Raw genomic sequence first — 16,668 nt, forward strand, 5'->3', positions numbered from 1 at the left:
CTTAACGTCCCACAACTTCACGTCCCATTCGACAGACATATCATCTGGTTGAAATACATATATATCACACATAGTAGTGATTTGTACTGTAAGCTTCTAACGTCAGAAATAGTAGTGATTTATATGGTAAGCTTCTAACGTCAGAAATAGTAGTGATTTGTACGGTAAACTTCTAACGTCAGAAATAGTAGTGATTTATATGGTAAGCTTCTAACGTCAGAAATAGTAGTGATTTGTACGGTAAGCTTCTAACGTCAGAAATAGTAGTGATTTGTACGGTAAGCTTCTAACGTCAGAAATAGTAGTGATTTGTACTGTAAGCTTCTAACGTCAGAAATAGTAGTGATTTGTACTGTAAGCTTCTAACGTCAGAAATAGTAGTGATTTGTACGATAAACTTCTAATGTCAGAAATAGTAGTGATTTGTACGATAAACTTCTAATGTCAGAAATAGTAGTGATTTGTACGATAAACTTCTAATGTCAGAAATAGTAGTGATTTGTACGATAAACTTCTAATGTCAGAAATAGTAGTGATTTGTACGATAAACTTCTAATGTCAGAAATAGTAGTGATTTGTACGATAAACTTCTAATGTCAGAAATAGTAGTGATTTGTACGATAAACTTCTAATGTCAGAAATAGTAGTGATTTGTACGATAAACTTCTAATGTCAGAAATAGTAGTGATTTGTACGATAAACTTCTAATGTCAGAAATAGTAGTGATTTGTACGATAAACTTCTAATGTCAGAAATAGTAGTGATTTGTACGATAAACTTCTAATGTCAGAAATAGTAGTGATTTGTACGATAAACTTCTAATGTCAGAAATAGTAGTGATTTGTACGATAAACTTCTAATGTCAGAAATAGTAGTGATTTATATGGTAAGCTTCTAATGTCAGAAATAGTAGTGATTTGTTTGGTAAGCTTCTAACGTCTGAAATAGTAGCAAAGCAATCACAAAAAAACCACATAACTTTTCTACCTTCTTTAAAGAAACTTGTATTGTCCAATTATGGGCATACTGTCATTGGACATCTACATGCTGATGACTGCACATCAGCGTTATCCTCAGGTTCAAGGCATATCTATAAAATACTTGAAAATTAAACAATCTTAACCCATCTGTAATGTGACGTGTAGAGATAGGCACATTCAATGCATTTTGTTTATGAAATGCATGAGTGTACACTGTTTTCACCCCCATTACGTACCTATAAACACAAACATATTTTATACATAATCCGTTTTTGTTTTCAATCAATGTCTATATTTTCAATTGCAATGATTTGAAAATATACCTAAAACGTATCATGCATGTTTGTAACTCATAGAATATGCTTTTATCTACCTGTACTCTGCAAGACATCCACGCTTGTCTACTGGCGTTTATTACACGTGATTCGTCAAACACGAAGCAAAGAACATTCTGCGACTTCAATGGTCCTTCATTTTTCATGTTTATCTCGCTAACTCCCCATATGATAGATTGATAACACTATATCTATTTATATACCTCTCTCTCTACCGTCCAATCCGAGAAGTCGAGTTACTCAGAAGTTAAGAATCTCGTTAAGTCTCGACAATCACATGACAAGACTTCCAGACCCCATTAAGATTGAACCATGTTTTAATATATTTCATTGTAACGCACCAAATTATTTTTAGGATCAATTTGTACAAAACACTGATAATACTAGAAGTGCTACCAATACGATATTGTCATACCATAGATAAAAGACAAAGAATATTCTTATTTCATTACAATGCTATAAAGGATTGCAATACTTTGCCTTCAGAAACAAAACAGTTCTCAAGAAAACAAAATTTTAACAAAGCTGTACAGTCACTATTAGCCAGTAAGGCAAGAGATGTTGCCATAATAAATCATGTCCAGTTTTGATAATACTTTTTTCCTTTTATTAAATTCTAGTCTTCCATTTTATAATATGTCCGAAGCATGTCCTTTTTAATGCATTATGCAAATATTAATCAAAACCAGCCATAGTTCCTATACTAGTCTTGTATTGTTTACTGTATTTTTGGTCTATTCATCTTAGTTATTATATGATTATAAGGACCCCATTTGAAATAAGGTAAATTTCAGCTTTTATGGGTTATCCTAAGCTTATCATATCAATGTCTGCCATGCATTGATGTTAATTATTATGTAATTGTTATAACTGAATAGTGCTATAGCTTATGTCAGGTTTTAATTTGCTATTCTAAATTTATAATCATGACATTCTGTGATATTGTACACCTGAATAAAATGAAATTAAATGAATGAAAACCTTGCTTTCAGATTAAAAACTCTCTTCTCTTCATGGACGTTACCCTGAATTGAAATACCCACCTGTTTAAAGTTTTAGACTCAATTGGAAATTTTACCCGTATTTTGCACTGCAAAGGTTATGTATTTAAACTGACAAAGTTAAGCATGAAGTTTGGATATTCAAACTATATCATTGCGAGCCATCTGAATAATTATGTTCAAACCCAGTAACCTTCATCTTGTGGCTGGCTATAAGTAATTTTAACTTTTATACCTTGTCGTAGCTGGATACTAGCAACTAGATGGCATTGGTTAACTTCTCCTGATTCAAAACAGCTGGCTAATAGTCATCTTTTCTCGTTTTAGGTAACCAGATACTAGCAGCTAGTTACTAGGAGATAATTGTACCGATGTATCAAAATGTGTGATGTTTCACCTACAGGTTGTGATTGTTAGAGAATAATCCTCAACGGGACGTAGAACAAACAAAGCCTTTATACACACGGAATGTGTATGAAATAAAGCAAACACAGACCCCTGTAAAAATCAAAGGTGAAATCAGGTGATTGGTGGGGGTAATCATCCCTTATTGACCGGTCACACCCGCTTTGCATCCTTCATCTTGAATAAGTAAATGAAATGATCCAATTAGGTCAAATTCAGTTTGTACAGAATGCCTCAACTTTTGTTATGAGAAGGTCAACAATATTTAACCCAGTGACAGACTGTATTTGCAAAACAGATTAAAATGACAATATAATTTGCAATGTGCTTAATTTGAACGAGACTTTTGAAACTCCTAGAACATAAACTCCCTCGGTATCATTTTGATCATATGCAGAACATGTTCCCGTGAACAGAATCAGATGGGAGATATTAACACCATACGCAGCTGGTAATGACATATTGCTACAAGTATATAGACAGTTGACGATGGTGAACCTAAAACTATCTCGTTTGTCACAAAGTTGATTTCCGTTAACTTACTTACAGTAAAACATCCAAATATGAAACAGATGTGGAAGACGTTGTTGGGTCTTTTATTTCAAGTTCACTGAGATGCATGAAATTGGCATATAAATGGAAATGAATTTAATTAATGGATAAATTAAATTCTGTTTTATCAGAATATACAGGAGCACAATTCTAAAGGAATTATAACAGACTGATGGAAGACCTATTCAGCATACCACGTACATGTAGTCGATGAGGAACTCCAGTATCGTTTTGATATTCATTTTGAAGTAGTTGTGCTTAGAGTCGTGTTTAACAGTGCAATTCTTTTTATGAATATTTCCGAGTCCCATCATATTGAGCAAACAGCATGACTCAAGCATTTTATATAATGAGAACTGGTAAAGTGTTGAAGAGTCGTTTTACATCCGGTCATGAGCTCTATATCACGATAATGTAAACGGAGTGATCAGTACTCAAAATAAATATATGAAGAACGATCTAACAATTGATATGAAACACGTCAGGCATTAAGTTGTATTGGCAAATTTGATCGTTATAACGACCATCGAATTTGCAAAATGCTGACTTTTAACGTGAATGTTGAAGACCTTGCACCATCAACTTGTTTGTCAGTAGCCTGCCTCGATTAAAAAAATAACCATACCTAGAACAAGCTCTTGCGCATCGAATCAGTTGAGAGATATAAACACCATATGCAGGTGATGATGGAAAATTACTACAGAAATATGAAAAGTTGACGACGGCAAAAGCTGAAATCATCCCGTTTGTTATAAAGTTGAATTGTTAATTTGCCATTAATATCTATTTCCAATTAAATATCTAATAATAAAGCAGAAGTGATGACTGTGATGTCATTTATTTCGTGTTTTCATCGACATAGGAATGAAAATCATTATTGTTAACAGAGATTTTTTTCTTCACACGTAAAAGTTTTTGAATAAATTCTGCTTCATGTTTGAATATGCCACATGGTAAAGATTACTCACATGGCACATATTGTGAATTAATCGGTTTGTTCAGTAAATCATATTATCACCCCATAGACCCGTCAATTTGTTAAGAGGTCGATCTGTCAATCTGTCAACTCATCGACCTATTAATAAGTCGACTTGTCAAACTGTCGGCCCGTCAACCTGTCACCCTGTTAACCCGTCAGCTTGTGTCCTCCTGTTGACATGTCTTCTTCTCTACAACATAACCCAATCTTTTCCTCAATTTTACTAACCGAAAATAAAACATTTTTATTTTTGCTTACTGATCTATTGTGTATGAAAAAATAAGCCAGAACTACTTATCCATGTACCCTAGTTGACTGGAATATACGGATAAGTAGTTCCTCTAATCAATGATAATACGTGTAATTTCTACTTTAATTCGACTAAGGCTTCAAAAACATTCCAATGTCTGAATTTTACTGAAGGTCTTTTATTCACTCATGTATACATGGGTTCATTCCTATTATTATTTAAAGATCACATATCACAACATCCGCGTTTTAAATCAGTATGTGTTGATATTGATTACGTAAACATACGTTTGGTGTTTATTACGAAAACCACACATCATGTCTTTTTAATGCAATACACAATGTAGATATAAGAGGTAGCGTTTTCGTCGTTAAGATTGGAAATCTTGACCAGTTATATTCCTCGCTATTTGTTGAAATAATTACACTACCATAAGATATGTTCAGGTAAGTAGTAATAGCGCTATATTCAGACCTCTATTTACACAACTTTCGATTTTCAAACCGCTAATATAATCATATATAATCAATTCATTCAATCTCACATATTTGTCGAAGCATCGAATAGGAGATATCATTTTTATGAACTGAATTTCATGTAAAGGATTTCAGATGAAGTCACTTAAAAATATCCCTATTCTAGTTGTTGGATATCACGAATTGAGGTGTCTGACAAGTCTCTTTATTTTCCTGGTTTGTTTTGTATTATCACTATGTGTCTGATCATTTATTGCAGATTCTTCCCATTATCACCATTTCTCACTGTGCAGTTCACTGACACACTATCTGAGACACCCCAACAGATCGTCACCAAATATAAAAACTATCACACGATATGCAGTGGCCTGGGATACAAAGAAAAATCTTGTGCAAACAAAGATGAGTGCATTTAGATAACTCTACATTACGCTTTAGCAATAAGGAACCTGATTTATGAAAGATAGGTATTACTTGTAATGGCGTATAATATTTCCTTTGTTGTACGATATACTCTGTTGTAGGTGTTGTCGTATTCCAGGCCCTGCTAAAGAACTCAATATCAAATCTTGGACAACATAATTCGGTTAAATTTGACACAGTGAAGCTAAATGAAGGATCAGGATGTGACGTAAAAACGGAAAAATTTACTGCTCCGGAGGATGGGGTTTTCTCCTTTAGCTGGAATGTTGTGGTTTATTCGGGAACAGAGTTTCATACGGAGATTGTGAAGAATGGTAACGCCGTTGCTTATAATTACGCCGATGGAAACATGGTAAAGAGTGGTTATTACCTAACAAGCTCATCCACGGTCAACATGAAAATGAAGAAAAGAGAACAAGTGTGGATCAGAGCACACTACAAAGGACAGTACCTACTTGGTGGTTATTTTTCATATTTTTCTGGCTTTAAATTGTAGCCATTCAATCCAATTTGACAATAAATATATGCGTTTCGCTTGGAAAACTATTGCCTTTTGTTCGTTTATAGTAATTGTCTTGCAGTTGAAATGATATCACTGTTCGTTATCCTCACATTTTCATAGCTCACATTTCTATTAGTCGATAGTTGTGTGGTAAAGTGTCAAACAGGAAAATTACAATTTCTTAACATGAATTAAATGTGAAAGATAGATTGGCGGTGTCTGTTTTGGAAGAACTACATATACATGTATGTCACGCACGGCAATGCTGTTTCTGTACGGTAAGCTTCTAAAGTAAGAAATAGTAACAAAACAAGTACAAAGGAAAGGTAACGTTTTCAATGTAAAACTTATACGGTACCAATTTTGATGCACCAGATGCGCATTTCGACAAATAATGTCTCTTCAGTGATGCTCAACCGAAATGTTTGAAATCCGAAATAACAATGAAGTTTTAGAGCTATTATAGGGAAAAACAGTGTGCCAAAAAAGTGGAGTCAAATTCGTCTAAGGATAAAAGCTATGTGTGAGGGAGATAATCCTTAATTTTGAAATGCATTTCTAAATTTTATCACGGCAATTAAATATACATCCGTATTTTCAAGCTAGTAACGAAGTACTTAGCTGCTGGGCTAACAGTCCACCAGCAGATGCCTCGAACAGGACTGTTGTGAAGGAGAAACTTTAGATGCATTGCGCAAAACGATAAACGAGAACTGATGTTAATCAGATGTGGATTCTGAAAAATCAAAGAATAGTCAATTTGAAACCTTGAAACGCTTTCCAAAATCAACAGCATCAAGATTTTCAACACTCTTGCACCATGAACTTCTTTTTAGTAGCCTTCTTCAATTTAAAAACTGACCATAAGCAGAACAAGCTATTGGATATCGACTTAGTTGAGAGATATAAACAACATATGCAGTTGATAATGGAGTATTACAACATAAATATAGGAGGTTGACAATGCAGAAGATGAAATCATCCCGTTTGTCATAAAGTTGAGTTAATATCTACTTCCAATGAAATATCTAAGTATGAAGCAGATGCGGACGACTCAGTGATGTCTTTCATTTCATATGGCGCCCATGTTGGAACCTGGGTTATCTCTGGCAGGCGAGAGATTGCCTTCAGTACTTTGCCCTACGGGTGTTGGCACCCCGGAAGAGCCGGGACATTCTTAGTACACTGATTTTATTTACGGATAACTCCGTTTATCTGATCATGATATAGGGCTCACGGCGAGTGTAGCCGGTCGACATGGGATGCTTACTCCTCCTAGGCACCGGATCCCACCTCTTGTATATTCAAGGGTCCGTGTTTGCCCAACTCTGTATTGTTATTGCTTATAAGAGCTATCAGATTGATCACAGTTCATTATCTTCACCTTTCATGAAAGAGAGACATTTTTATGCCTCCGATGGAATTTGAACCCGGTTTCTGGCACACTTGTTTAGCACTCTACCAATCGAGCTAAAGGTTTAACCCACTAGCCAGAGCTAGTAGGAATTTCATATCACTCAGACTACCACATCGATTCGAAAAGAGGTGAAGATAACGAACAGTGATTAATCTCATAACTCCTTTAACGTAGATCCACACTCCTGTGACGTCATAGGATTTTGCAAAGTCAATGATTTAATGATAGTAACATAAATTTTGTTGGAATCTTTTTCAATAGTTATTGTAAAAAATCTTGTTAGCCATAAAATATTTCAAAATTCTTAGTTATATTTGAATAGTCAATGATATGTTTCAAAATATTGAATCCAAGGACAATAACTCTGTTTTCATTCAATTATTTATCAAGTCCATAATGCGATAGATTTCCTTTATTTTTGACAAACATTTTACCAAGGTGATAAGGAATCATTATCTGTGTCTTTTCATGAAATGACATAAAATTTTAATCCCGAGTGATTTTAAATAGCTCAGCTGTATGGTGCCAGACTTCAGTTTTGATGGGGGTATACATAATCTGGTAGCTATAGATTTGAAATTATTAAAGAAAGGTATGGATTTTTTTCCATGAATAACTATAACAGATGTACATCTACTAATATAAACAGAAAAAATGATATGTAAACCATGCTATAAGGAAAATGCGTCCACATTTGTTTTTTTTTTTTTTTAACATTTTGGGGAATAACGCTAATTCAATAATTTTGCACATATCATTATAAAACTTGATGAACATATTGAAAATGACATGTGTTTTAGTTATTGACATGTTTCCCGATAAATAAATGCAATTCAAAAAATATTTTGTTGTTTTTATATTAAAATAACAACAAATAACTGTTTCCAATGATTTTCATAAAAATCTACATCGGGGTATATGACTTTAGTGGTGTATGTAATAAAAATTAATATGGAAACCCTTAACTGTTTTGCCTTTTTTCATTACTCTGAATGTTAATTTATTGATTCCAAACAAACAAAAAATGCTACCTAAACCTTAAAAATCCAGGACTAAAGACCCACCTTAAGTAATTATAAAAAAGTTGGTCAATGATGGACCCTGGATATGTACCAAATATGATATCTGGCTCCCGGATCAAGAAACTGTGTTAAACTTAAAGATTGTCTTAATTAAATCAATAAAGTTGCACTTAAATCTTAAGACTGGCCTTAAAGTGAATAGCAAAAAATCACTTACAGTTAAGATTGATATTTTGTCATAAATTTTAAGACTGCCTTAGAACTGTCTTAACTTTCTAGGACTGTCGCTTAGTTTGTTCAAAATGGCCGCACTCATTGCATTTTTTAGGCGAGAAAGAAAAGATGATCGTTATGTCCGTCGTTGAAGACGTCTACCCCGACCAAGAAGTGGACAAGTCATTTGTTTTTTAAAAAAAAAATAGTCGTCGGTAGATCGAAAACACAGGCTCTAGACGTTGATCAACATACTTACATGTATAATGAAAAATGTCGTTCTGTAAGCAAACTATTCATGTGAAAAGTTTATTTGCAGGAAAAAAGTCAAGTCCCTGTGATCGAAAAATAGCACCGGTAACCCGGAAAAAATTTAGAGCGGGCGTATTCAAATAGGCATAAATATGACTTATGTGCGTTGATAGCCCGATTGTCCGTTTCACTAACTGATCGTAGTTCGTAAAGCAGATGTAAAAGTGAAAATAGCACGTACACGTACGACCGTTTCAATAAAAGTTACGACTACAGAAGCACATGTATTTACCTGATTGAGTTTGTTCACAATGTGGAGGAAGAAAAAAAAACCATTACTTACGTCTACATTATTATACATCAGTGTATTTTTCTCTACACCAAAAGATGAAGATAAGCCGACTATTTTCGCTAAAATATATGTACCTCTGCCGTGTGATCGCTTCTGTGCTACGATCTGCGCTAGGGATAATAGTATTCAAACTATTCAACGGCGGTATCGATTTTCCACGCAATTGGGCATTGTGACGTCAAATACGAAGCCCTGCGGCATATTCAATGTAGCAACTCTTCCCAACATATATAAAGGAACGATCTGCTTCGTTGTCGGAAGAGGAATTATTCTGCTTTGGTATAATAGAATATCTATCCAATGGGTAGGGGGCGATAGCGTGTTTATTATCAGCCGAAAGAGAAACTTACCTCCCCCGGCTCTGCTTCTGTTCTTCGGTTGTTGCTGATTGATATGGGTTTTATTCATTTTACCGTGTCATTTTAATGAATGGTCGAAAGATTTTAAAATAAAATTCTACCCTCTTTTCTGCGGTTTGTTGTAAACAGATACGATCGTCGGTTTTTGGGTAATACGCTTCTAGTGCATGCCGTAAATGGTTTATATAGTAATGCAGTAGTTCCTATTAGTAAGAATATTCATAGCATAAATTAAACTATATTCAGAAGTAAATTTTGATGACAAAAGAGTCTAAATTTTTTTTCTATTTCGTTGTACATATCTATGAAAGTTTGATTCATGGCATAAACGCGAGATGTTGTGAAAACACGGATAATCAAAGAAGAGACACCCAAAACACAGAAGAATCAGGAACATTTTCTAAAGTGACAGATACCAAATCTACGGAAACTCTTTATATATATTGTTTTTATTGAGGAATTTATATGAAATATGGATTAAAATAAAATATATTACTTGTATAATAAAAGAAATACAGTCTCAAGTTCAGTCCGCATCTTCATAGTGTGATGAAACAATTATAGTGACGTCACAATGCATGGAGAATGTAAATGGTGATGTGCGCAGCTTTATGCACAGACGCGCACAATTTCGAATTGGGTCTGTCGTTATTAAGTCTTTTATTTTTTATATCCCTAAACAATCTTAGTTAGGATTTCCTTAAGTTCATTTTGTGGTTCATTAAAGTTAGCAATCTTAGCTAAGTTAAAATCTTAATTTAAAGTAAAAAATTTGACTTAACTTTTTAAGACAGTTTCATGATCCCGGGGTCAGGTGCCTTGGATGAGTAAGCATCCCCTGTCGACCGGACATACTCGCCATGAGCCCTGTATCTTGATCAGGTAAACGGAGAAATAGGTAGTCAAAATAACTGTGCTATGAACGGCCTAACAATATGAGAAGTTATTCATAATAACGACCATTTATTGAATTATCAATTTTGATTCTGAATACTTATTTTGGTTTTTGATTCTGAATACTCATTTTAATTTTGAATATTGATAATCATTTTAGCATATTTTGTTTCTCTCTACTATGCAATAAACAACTGCAACCTTTTCATTCCTACATCATTGTATTTGCTTCTGCTATTTTATATTTTGAAGTGCAACTAGAAAAGATTTTTTCAATGACCTTATTTTTGTCGGTCCAGTGGAGTGAAAAAAAAAACAAAAACAAGGAGAAATTCTGGATGCATAGACTGAAGTCATTCCGCCCTAATGGCATGAACAAACGCAATAACATCACCAGAATAAATGCGGCCTAGCTTCCGCTAGTTATTACTCAGTGTCTTTTACACTCTTGTTTTGCCATTAAATTTATCTCTATACATCATCATCATTAGCAGTCAATTTATGTTAAAATCGTATCATTCATCATTATTAGTATTCATTACATCCCTGTTTAGTCACCTAATTATTATGTTTCAAGTTATTGATATGCTCCAATACCAGATTTTATTGAATTATTATTCTATTTGATGTTTTTATTTTTCATCACAGCACATAACTAGTTATATAGCTTCACATCTCCAGGTACGAACTACTCATTATCACCCGCCATTACAACAAGTTAACATACTATCTAATTACACTGATTAGTTCATCTATTCTTTGTTTTGACATTTAGTTTTTAAAATTAGTTCAATTCTTTCGTATTGTACCACATTACACTCGGTCATTTCAATATTTAGACGTTTTGTATGTTATCAACTTTTGTAGTTTAGTCTTAGTGTCAGTTTGCATTTTCATTCCGTTTCCATTTCTATGAACATTTTGTACCTTCCTGAAGAAGAAACAGGTCGTCCCGAAAAACTGATCCCATCGCTGGTATATCCAGAGGTCCATGTTTTCCCAACTCTTGATTTTGTATTGCTTATGGGAGTTATGAGATTGATAACTGGTCGGTATATCCACCTTTCATATTTTCGAGTATGCTTTGGGGCTTGACCGGAGTTGTACTCAAAACAAACATGGCTGAGTTTGAGTACGAGTACGGTAAAAGTTTTATAACTTACAGGCGTGATTCATATTTAGCGAGAGGTCAGAGTCCGAGATTCATTTTCACTGACGATTACGTGACAGTATTTTCTCCAGTATCTAAGGGTGAATTTGTCATGGGAGTGTAATTATATCTTAAAAAAGAAAGAAAAACTACAAAAGCAAATACAGTTTTGGCTTTATATTCATACTTTTGCAACATACATATTTTACGTTTTCAGTGGGGTTTTTTAATTACAGAAAAGATATCGCATATTGTTTTTTGTCACCACCATTTCTTTTTCAAGGAAAATATGTAGTGTCAGCTTAGCATATGACTTTTCAAAAAGGAATGACTGGGGTCATCACGGTTTGATTCCCCACACTATTCAACAGGGCATAGGAGCCTTGCAAGCTTGTGATGTGAGCATGGGTGCAGTTGGCAACTCCATTTTGCTGGACAATAATTTTAATGATCAATTCTATTGCTCCGCTTCCCAATTGTTGGTTGATATAGCAAAGAGCTTTGGGCTTGAATAGCTCTGTTGGAGGCTGCAAATTACCCCCATCCGGTGTAAACAACCAATTAGTGAGCTGTTGTTCTGGATATCCTGCGTCTGATACATCACTCCACTCAGCCGTGATGATGTCCTATTAAAATAAGTTAATTTTTTTTAGCCTGTTCAAAGGTAGCAATTGATGAAAAATACCTACCGAAATGTTGTATACTATATAAATCAATTCTATTGAAGAAACATCTATAAACACGGCTGAATACAGTGATCGGGGAGGGCGCGCCGGAGACATTTTCCAAATTATGAAAAACATATCACTTAAACGGCAACATTTACAAAAGGATAGCTACATGAGATGTTGAGAAATTGCAAGAATCAAGGATTCATGATTCCTTTAACTTATTCATGTAAAGTATGTTTCATATTTTGATATAATTCAATTTTACTTGTAACACGCAATTTGATTGGTTGAGCATACTAAGAAACAGTTTATATTATATATTGTAATTTCATATGGGAACACGGTCCCTTTACAACTGTACATGGCATTACTTTTTTTCTTTTTATTTAAGATTGCAACACTGTTAAATTGTTAAGCCTTCTATGAAATTGATAATCAACGGAATCAAACGTACACAATGACATACTTTGTGTTAGACATTTTTTCCATGATTTCAAACAAAACGTATATTTTCTTACAAGACACTATCGGTAAAACAATCAAAACAAACTCTGATACAACAATAGCATATGCAAAATAATGGTATATCAATTATTTTCAAATTTTACTGTTTCATTAAAACATATTTTCACCGGGGGGGTTGGTTAATCCGCCTATTGAAGCATAACATGCGCCATGTCTTCCAAAATATACCAAATGACGTCACGCCACATCGATTACCATATATTTGGCTATATGTGATATTGCGTATATATTGTACTATGTCGGGTTTAAATGGTGATAATGGTACATGCTATGATAAGATTTAATGTAAATGAACAATTCTATATTTAAAAAGATCGCAAATAATGTTGCATTTTCTGGCAGGCCAAAATGATATATTTTGTGTGTTTTCCTGGTCTTCTCTGTCTGTGTGACGTCAAAGTTCATATTGCGCTGCGATATAACGTTAGCAGGGGATGCTTATTCCTCTTAGATTCAAATATTATGAGCTACCGCGACCGATATCATGCATTTGAATCATCTTATTTGCATATAATCGCAATAATTAACCCCAAATCACTTGCGAACTCCGTTAACTTGAAATTAAACAGACAACTTAAATAAAATTCATAATGCAAATGATAAATAAAAATCAAGCAACACTAACAGTACTGCATCCTCGTAAGATATAAAAAAAAAATCTGAAGGTTTAATTACGAAACAAAGGTATGACCAGTAGCAATAAGAATGATAACTTACCTCTTTCTTGTCTTTTTTTCCCCTTTTCCTATCTATAAAGCACCAATGCGTCTGTTGTCTTTTTCCAGAGGCTTCAGAAATCGTTTTATTTATACATTAAATTCTGAACAAACACCGCCCATTTTAATTAAAGGCGGGACCTTCTCTATTGTTAATCTCTAATCGATTGATAGCGCTTTCCTCGATTCATCCCAAACTATGAATCCGCCCAGCGATAGGTTGCGCACGATGTGTTTACTAACCATGGAAAATCTACGGTAATTTAAACAAAATTTATCGAACTTAATACGCGATTGATGTGACCGTTTATCTATGCTAAAGATGAGGACTGTTCAGATAGTGCGCGGTCATTACTATTATCTTTTCTTATAGCAGTCAAATCAGAGTCTCAGCAAAAAGCTATGATTCCCATTGCTGGACTAGAAATACTTGCTGAATATATAAACTTTCTTATAAGCGTGGATCAAACACAAAGGGGGATACACAATGCTCAGGTCGCATATTTCACTTTATCTGCGCCACGACTACATTTAGTGCCCTTAGTTATCACAGAAGCAATTTCCACGTATATCGACAAAACTTTTTGAGGAACATATACATGCAAATAAAGATTCTTTTATTATGTGTCACTTTACAATTGCGTTTTGTCATTTTTCTATGAATTAAGTCCAAGTAATTTTGTAACGGTCAGTGCATGTATATATAACAAAAATGAATTTAAAACTTGAAAGTTATATGTGCATTAAATGTACTTGATATAATGAGTATCACTTTACTTCGGTCACAATGCGATGGAATATACATAAATCAGATTGAAAGCGTTATACAGTAAATAAGATTGTGAGCACGGCACATAATCTGTGAATTGAATGTGCAATATTCCAGTTGTTTTGGGTATGCATACAATGTACATGTACACGTGTACGAGATTTGAAGGACATATGTATGAACATCATACTATCATACCTCAAGCATTTTCTTGACAATTAATTCCATTTTTGACAAAGTAGCGGAAAAATTTAATAGGCACTTTCTTGAAACTTTATAACCATGAAAACAAAAATTGTTTTGTAATAGAGCCATAAAAACTAAACAGTACACGAATTGTAAATTTGTATTTAACTAAATGCCTAACTTAAAGTGATACTTAAACCCCTAACTTGAAGTGATCTACTTACTTCAATTCATGCTTTATTGAAAGAAACACTCTTCTGTATTACCCCACATCCATTTATATTTTATCTAATTATGCCATGACTTGGATTCCTTTAAAATGATTTCAACAACGATGTTAATGGTTGGACGACGATTAAATGCTCAACTGTATAGTATTTAAGGTAAGGCCTTCGTGTAATAGGTGTTTCGCAATTATTATTTTCCTTTTGAATGTCTTAAACAAGTCCAATCTAATTAGAAAGCCCATGAGAAAAGTATAAGCCGCACCTTTCCTTACAAATATACAGGGTACCGTACATGTAGCTTGTAGGATATACTCCCCAAAATTCAACAAACAAATTTTGAAACCAGGAAATATGATGTCATATGTTATTCACTTGTGCACCTAAATACATCATATCAGGTCATATTTTGTTTTTTAATGTCTTAAAATCAAATTTGTTTGCATATCAACTTCTCTTCAAGATGCTTTATCTCCTAGGTATTATCTCCTAGGTATACAGAAATCCATTATGTTATCGCAATTGCCTGAATTAGAGTGTGCCCTGTAGTATCTTTAACATATATAACTTTGTAAGATTTTATAAAATAATCTTTGCTACCATGGAAACATTGATATACACCAGATACCATTTAGCAATCAAGAACAACAAAACACAAAATAACGTACTAAATAAATTCTGAAATGTTTTTTAACAGGCCAATGAGCTGGGATTATGTTCTTGGTATTTTGTTGCTGCTCCACTCTTGAAAAAAGGTTCTTTGTTTGTTAAAGCTATTAAAACATGTTTTTATACACACAATATCAATCTCAAGTGCAATGAACCCTCACTCGTTTCGCCCGGTGTAATGAATGGAAGGAAAAAATAACGTACAGTGATCAATCTCATAACTCCCACAAGGAATATAAAATAGAGAGTTGGGCAAACACGGACCTCTGGACATATCAGAGGTGGGATCGGGTTCCCAGGAGGAGGAAGCATCCCTGTCGACCAGCCACACCCGCCATGATCACCCTGTCTTGATCGGGTAAACGGGGGACTCCGTACTGAAAATCTGTGTCAAGAACGGCCTAACAATCGGTATGAAACAGGGCAAACAGCATTTGAACCAATGATATATTGTATGGGCAAACTACATCATTTTAACGACCATAGTATTTGCTAAATGGTGACGTTAAACGAAGCTGTTAAAATCCCTGTAACTTGTTTGTCAGTAGCTTGCCTCAATTGAAAAAGTGATCATACATATAACAAGCTCGAATATTTCCTTTTTTCATTTTTGTTGACGAAGCAACTGTCTATGGTGTTAAAAAGTCTAGTCTTTAATTGATCGTGAGGAATGATCGTGTAGTGTCGAAAAGTCATGCGTTTTGAAGGTTTTTATTTGTTTTGAGAGGTTTTGCGATTTTAAATTTACTAAAAGTTCTTTCCTAAAAATTCTTAATTTTTTTTTAGAAATCACATTTGATTTACACCATCTCTGGCATATGTTAAGGCACAATACGTTTGGAGTTTCTACTTCACAGCTGTCAATATTGTCGTGAGGAGAGTGGAGAACTTAATCAGAAAAATGTATTCTTTGGTATAAAATTCAAGCTTTCTTCGTCAGTCAAAAAGCTGATCTATACCTCGTTTTTCTCAGTGGAGGAGTAAGCGTCCCCTGTCGACCGGTTACACCCGCCTTGTGCCCTATACATGTATCTTGATCAGATAAACAGAGTTATCCGTAGTCTCGTATAGTTTCCACCTGTGTTTCAGATTCAGATTATTGAATCCACGCACAAAATAGATAACGATAATACTACTACTAATAATAATAATTATATATATATATATACATACACGAAAGTCTATGCTATATATACTATACTATCTATCTATATGTACTATACTATACTATCTATATATATGCTATATATACTATACTATCTATCTCTATCTATCTATATATATGCTATATGTATAGGTATAGATACTTTCGTGTATGTGGTCATGCGTTACGTTGCTATGAGAGA

The 16,668-nt window shown here is 34.1% G+C and overlaps 1 protein-coding gene and 1 long non-coding RNA gene across 2 annotated transcripts; one reads left to right on the forward strand and one right to left on the reverse strand.

Moving 5' to 3' along the window:
* Nucleotides 1-4,940: 4,940 nt before the first annotated feature.
* On the forward strand, nt 4,941-5,934 carry LOC130053613 (cerebellin-3-like). Its single transcript, XM_056160974.1, has 3 exons — nt 4,941-4,948; nt 5,238-5,370; nt 5,481-5,934. Exons 1-3 carry the CDS (start codon nt 4,941-4,943, stop codon nt 5,895-5,897), a joined length of 558 nt encoding a protein of 185 aa, XP_056016949.1. The 3' UTR covers nt 5,898-5,934.
* Nucleotides 5,935-11,724: 5,790 nt separating this feature from the next.
* Nucleotides 11,725-13,676, reverse strand: LOC125675404 (uncharacterized). The gene is made up of 2 exons (XR_008801101.1): nt 13,476-13,676; nt 11,725-12,188 (listed from the first exon to the last, which is right to left on the reverse strand). It is a non-coding gene; the product is annotated as an uncharacterized LOC125675404 (long non-coding RNA).
* Nucleotides 13,677-16,668: the final 2,992 nt, after the last annotated feature.

The sequence above is a fragment of the Ostrea edulis genome, chromosome 3, assembly GCF_947568905.1.
Source record: "Ostrea edulis chromosome 3, xbOstEdul1.1, whole genome shotgun sequence".
NCBI classification, from domain to species: Eukaryota; Metazoa; Mollusca; class Bivalvia; order Ostreida; family Ostreidae; genus Ostrea; species Ostrea edulis.